Source organism: Brachionichthys hirsutus, chromosome 16 (assembly GCF_040956055.1).
Source record: "Brachionichthys hirsutus isolate HB-005 chromosome 16, CSIRO-AGI_Bhir_v1, whole genome shotgun sequence".
Classification (NCBI taxonomy): Eukaryota; Metazoa; Chordata; class Actinopteri; order Lophiiformes; family Brachionichthyidae; genus Brachionichthys; species Brachionichthys hirsutus.
Window position 1 is genome coordinate 10,820,870 of NC_090912.1, and position 6,058 is coordinate 10,826,927.

Consider the following 6,058-nt stretch of genomic DNA (forward strand, 5'->3'; position numbering starts at 1 on the left):
ATGACGCTCCGACAACAGACACGAAGCTCCGACGACAGACACGACAACAGACAAGCCACTGACAGCAATGACATCACTCACACGCGCTGGGGAACAGTGAGCCTGCAGAGTTCATGGAATCTGAAGGGTTAAAAGAAAACAGAAAGTCAACTGGTGGCGAAATGGATCCAGTAAACATGTGTTTCACAGACAATCATTTACTTTGATCAAAACCACCAATCCTTTGGTGTAAGAGGGAAAGACAGCAACGGTGGGAAGCATTAGCTCTCTAAAAGGTCAAGGCCAAAAAGTAAATCCCATCAATATGCACTCACACATCCAACGGTTTGCTACGTTAATCAACGTAAATCAAAAAAAATCTCATTCTATTTCCCTCCTGCAGGGAGCGCCGCTCTGTCCCGGCAGATCAGCCTCGTATATTCTGCTCGTGTCCGGGTATTGTTGATTTTTAGAAAAGGTTTATAAAGTTATTGTATTCAGTATTCAAATGGTCTTTTTCCAGTAAGTAAAAGCGACATATATTTATTTAGGATTATTCTATTAATATTGTCTTAAAATTAACTGGCTCCTTCAGTTACTCTTTTATTACAAGTAGTCGAATACTGGCAATGAACCCATGACCTTCAGCCTTACAACTGAGACTACTGGAAGAGATGGGACTGGTTTAACCGTCCGTGGACAAAGACAATGTTGGATGTGAATCGTACCTGTGACTCTTTTCAGTCTTTGTATTTTCTGTATGCCTCAAAAATGCTTAAAGTACAAGATTAATACATCATTTTCCCCTCCAACATGAATGGCCTCGGCAGTTCAGCAGACACTTATAGGACCAAGACGTGAAGACAAAGAGTTCAACTCGTTTGTTTTGACACATCTTGAATGAATGAATTAAAGCCCTCGGGCCATCACTTCCACGTTTGAGTGCCGTTTGTTCGGTTCCATTGCACTGAAACACTACGAGCAATAAATAAGACCATTCAAATAACAACAATAGATGTTTGTTCAAACTGTAGAAGTATGGACGGACGTTAGCATGTGGTGCACAGGCCCTGCCAGACGGGCTAATTGTTAACACAATCCGTTTGTGGGTGTAATTGTGGACTGCATGTGTTTTCTGTAGACTTTAAATAGAAAGTATGCGACACGTGTTTGGCACATGTAGCAAAATAAAAAGAAGAACATGTGCATTTCTCCTCACATATGAATATGGCGAGTGTGGAAGTTTGATCACTTGCAGATCAAGATGTCTGATTGCTCTATGAAGCAGCAACAGCAACACGCAACGTTTATTACCACGACCTCAGAGCATTTATCCAAAGTGCTCACAAGAAAGTTTGTGTCGCTCCCGCAAAAAAAGACAGAAAGGACACCGGAGCTTATCAATGCTGTGGATTCCTGCTGAATGAAGACATCTTAAGCCACAGACTAAATCTAACGGTTATCTCTATGTCAGCCTACAGAGGCCCACCGAGCTCCTGGCTGGAAGCTGGAGCCCTCCTCCTCTAACAGGTATGTGTCCTTGTTGCTCACCTCTGTGTCTTCTCCTCTAACAGCTACGTGTCCTTGTTGCTCACTTCTGTGTCTTCTCCTCTAACAGGTACGTGTCCTTGTTGCTCACCTCTGTGTCTTCTCCTCTAACAGGTACGTGTCCTTGTTGCTCACCTCTGTGTCTTCTCCTCTAACAGCTACGTGTCCTTGTTGCTCACCTCTGTGTCTTCTCCTCTAATCACTCTATGTTTAACCCTCCGAGTGCTGCACTCGGATCGTTCCACACTACTAGACTGTCAAAAAGTGCGTTTCGGGGGTAACGCACTGGGCGGGTGCATAAAGAACCTCTTTGTCTGTAGCCATGGACAATGCCTCTTCATCCATGGTCCCCCCGACATGTGGTGTCCCTCAAGGGTCCATGCTTTGCCCATTACTGTTTAGTATTTCCATGCGTCCACTGGCACACAAAAACAACAATAAATAAACGTCATATTCAATGATCTTCTGTATTTTCTATCTGAGGTAAAAGACTGGCTGAACCTTAATTAAGACAGTTCAAGTATAGACTAAATAATGAATCAGATATCATTTTATTTATTCACCCAAATCTACACTTATTTTTCAACTTCAGTTCTCTGTCTTCAAATGTCAGTCCCACAGCGAACCTGGGTGTGACATTCAGTAAACTTACATTTCAGAAATTCATGAACAATGTTGTAAAATCCTGTTATCAGCAGGGGGGGGGGCTGGGCACTCCCTCAGAGATAGGGTGAGGAGCTGAGTCACCAGGAAGGAGTGCAGACCTTCTCCACATGCAGAGGGGTCAGCTGCGGTGGCTGGGGGATCTAAGCCCCCTGGACGCCCCCCTGGGGAGGTGTTCCCTGCATGATAAGTGTGGATTTGCTCATTTATCAGAGCATACTTGTTTCCTTTCATTCCTGCATGAAAGAGATCATGGGACTTAGGTCCGGTATTATTGCAGTCAGAACTTTGAATTTGTGATTTATTTCATAGCAGTCTCCTTCATAAATTATTCTTCATTCTTTCTATTTTCTCCAGTATTAATGTGTAAAAAGTTGCAAGAGCCAATTTGAAAAGAAGAAAGACTGTGAGAGTGGATTTCCCCTATTGATGCGTGTGTGTCTTTCATGATGCAATAAAATGTTTTTTTCTTTTCTTTTCATGTGCAGTGAGTATTTCTAGGCTGCCATGCAGCTCCATAAGGGCCGTCCTTACAATGCAGGTCGGTCGTGTCGGATGAAGGCATCTTTGCAGTCGACGAGGTCGTGTCTGGAATATCGACTGGAGAGGCTGTCGAGTTGGCAGCGTGCTCACCTGCACAGGTGTCTGCTTCTCTGAACCTCAGTGACAGCCCTGGGTTGGGTCCGAACGGCTGGTATTTATAGCACGCTTTAATGATGGGTGGGGGCCCGCATGCCGTCTCCGCTCTGCGCTCCATGAAGTCTGTAGAGAGCTTTACAGAGAAGCCTGGCAGTTCAGTGCGCTGGGAGATTCACCAGCAGGCTGGACTCAGTCTTCAGAGCGCCCCCTACTGCTGAACAAAGGGATGTTCAACTGCTGGGAAAGAAGAGGTGAAAAAAGGGGAGGAACCCCACTGCCTCACGTGGATGTATTGATGTGTGTGCGCATGGATGAGCATTCCCACAGATCTATGTTGAGCCTCACACGCACTCTGGTGACGCGTCAGGTAAAGGTATCAGGTAAACGGAACAGGTGAGAGACAGACTGGATGTGGTCCCCAGGTGAAAAAACAGTTTTAATATTTATGGAGTAATTATTGTCATATTTTGGTGTATTAAAATGCAGCACACCTGCAGGGATTATACATCACCGTAGATCATTTATGGTTCCATATTCAGTAACAGTGAGCCTCCAAAATGCCCAGTGTGCCGAGCGTGACACGTGTCCTGCTCGCAGGAGACTCCACCCGACCTGGCGTCCCTCTGTCTGTCCTCAGACCGTCCTCTGTCTCGTCCTTTGGCCGCCGGATTAACAATCCTCGTGTAGATTATACAGAATAAGATAGAAAGCGGGTTTAACACTGACGGATTTTCACAGAACTCCCGATCGGGATTGTGAGAAATATTCAAAAGCAAACCGAAACCATTTCTTCATTATTAGGAAACGATCTGCAGGACTCAAAATGCAAAGTTAAAACTTCTGAATATACAGAATGTGGAAAATATGGCCAAAATGTTTCTGATCAACTTCAGAAATGCGTCAGAAATGCACGTCTCGTTCTTCCGCTCCATGCGCGCGGCAGCTCGCGCGTCCTGCAGCCATTAGGCCTGTAATGATTGACTTCCAACATCAAACGGCGGACAACAATGAGGGTCTGTCTGCTGTCTCTGCCTGCGCGTCTTTCATTCTCCATAACAAAACTACAAAGGCCGAGACGGAGACCAAAGGCTTTACGCGTTAACACCTTTAACACCTCTGCGGGCCGCGCCAGGCCGACGCGCGCACACTACGACCCCGTCTGGAGCACCTGATAGGCCGAAGGAGGCAGAGGACCAGCCCCGGGGGGGGAGAGAGGACAGGACAGGGACAAAAAGCGTGCGTGATAAGGAGACACGTTTTTATTTCATTTTATATCACCGGCCTCAGCCGGCAGGAGAGGAATATTTCAGCTCCGTTCAGGAAGCAAAGGAGGATCTCTCCGTTATATTCCAGATGCGTAAGTAAATCCGCTTCAGTCCGGACGTGGTTCGTCACCGAGACCAACCGGAAGGCCACAAACTGTGTTTTATTCCTTTGTGACACGTCAGTCACTGATGACCTGCAGAAACGTGCTGATTCACGCGTCCTGCTGACGCAGCATTTAACCCTTCGTTGTTTATCGCGTCTCAAATCGTTTCTGTTGTGTAAATGTCACCATTTAATGCGCCCATAAAGAAGTATAAACAAATATAGACTTTAATTGTATTTGTGTTTGTCTGAGATTAGTGATGTTTGGGACTGATGATCATTAACTCTTTAATTTATTATAATATAATATATATAATTATAATATATATATAATATATAATATAATTATAATTAACAAGATGATGCAAAAGAACTTGAAGAAGTCATCACGCGTAAAACCGACTCCTGTCTTTTTTTTCTAAATCGAGTTACAGACAATGCTGAAAACAAAAAAAAAGCCTTCTTTAAAGTGAAATGTTTAATTAATTTTATTCCAAGACTTAATCTCTACGCGATCAGCTGTGAGACGGACACTCGGGGGACAGGCCTTACCGAGGACAGTCCCACATGTCTTCTCTTCTGCACCGTAGTGTCTGGCCCCAGCAAGACGCCGGGGGTGACGCCCGCCGCCGCCGCCGGGACGGAGCCGTGCCCGCGCAGCGGCGCTCTCCTGGACCCGGGCCGGCGACACCGCACGGCGTTCACGCGCGAGCAGCTGTCTCGGCTGGAGCAGGAGTACCGCAGGGAGAGCTACGTGTCCAGAGCGCGGCGCTGCGAGCTGGCCGCGGCGCTCGGCCTGCCGGAGACAACGATAAAGGTACCGCCGCCTGTCGGTGCACGCGCACACGCGTTCATTAGTTCACCACTCACCACAGGAAGGGCAGAATCACCAATCATGATCGATCATATGGATGCTGTGAATACTGCGACGCTGCAGTCAGTGTCTCAAATCAGAATCAGAATCAGAATCACGTTATTGCCGGTGAGGGTGCATCATGTAACAGACCATAATAACACGCAGGCTGCAGCTGTGCTGCAGGACATGCCGCAAATTACACCACGTGAAAACCTCAAGGAGACAGAACCCGCCGCAAAAACACCAGGAGTGGATGTAAAACTAACACAGATAGAAATGGGATTACTGACTGATTCTAATCAATCAATCAAAGTAATCCATTTATAAAAGGCAACTAGATTTTCTACAGTTCTTTCAATTAGTTCATTTTGTCTGTATATGTGGTTTTTTTTATTGATCCCTCTGGAATCGATAAAGTATTCTGATTTGTTTATGACAGCACTTTAAATAGAGCGTTCAGGGTTTCATTGATTATTTGGTTGTTGTTTTTAGCATTGATGCAGTTTTAAATAAAGTCAACAGACTGAAAGTTTTGATAGACGATATCGATTATTTCCCTTTTGTCCCAGAACTTTCCCTTCGATCGATCAAAATCAGATTTTATAATAAAACTTTACGAGCATCCTTGAATTTGGTTCAAACCTCCTTTAAATAATCCCCCCATTAAAGGGAAGAAGCGTTTTGCCAGTATGAATGATCTCCCTTCTACTTCCTGGCAGCATAATGTTAACTCTTCCTCTCACTGAAGATCCGAGTCTTCCTCAGTCGCTCTCTGTAGCTGCTGCTGATGGTGCAAAACAAGACGTGCTTTACCAAAGTGTGCCATAAAAGGCTGGTGGATCAGTGTCGGGTAAACGTTGTCCGTGTTCCGTCTTATTTCCGTTTCTTGTGATGCTGTAGATAAAGTATACCGGGGCGAGGCGGTATTAAAGAAGCAGGTAAAGATGGTGATGTGTGATTCGGTGCTGCTCACTCCTTATCGTTCCTGGTTGGGAAAGAGGAGCA

The 6,058-nt window shown here is 45.5% G+C and overlaps 1 protein-coding gene across 1 annotated transcript in view; it reads left to right on the top strand.

Moving 5' to 3' along the window:
- The window catches only part of eve1 (even-skipped-like1), an 11,549-nt gene continuing 5,491 nt past the window's right edge, over nt 1-6,058 (top strand). Inside the window, exons 1-4 of the mRNA XM_068749872.1 lie at nt 1-96; nt 1,454-1,509; nt 1,598-1,641; nt 4,788-5,014. Of these exons, the coding sequence (XP_068605973.1) occupies nt 1-96; nt 1,454-1,509; nt 1,598-1,641; nt 4,788-5,014 (423 nt within the window). The remainder of the gene's footprint in view (nt 97-1,453; nt 1,510-1,597; nt 1,642-4,787; nt 5,015-6,058) is intronic.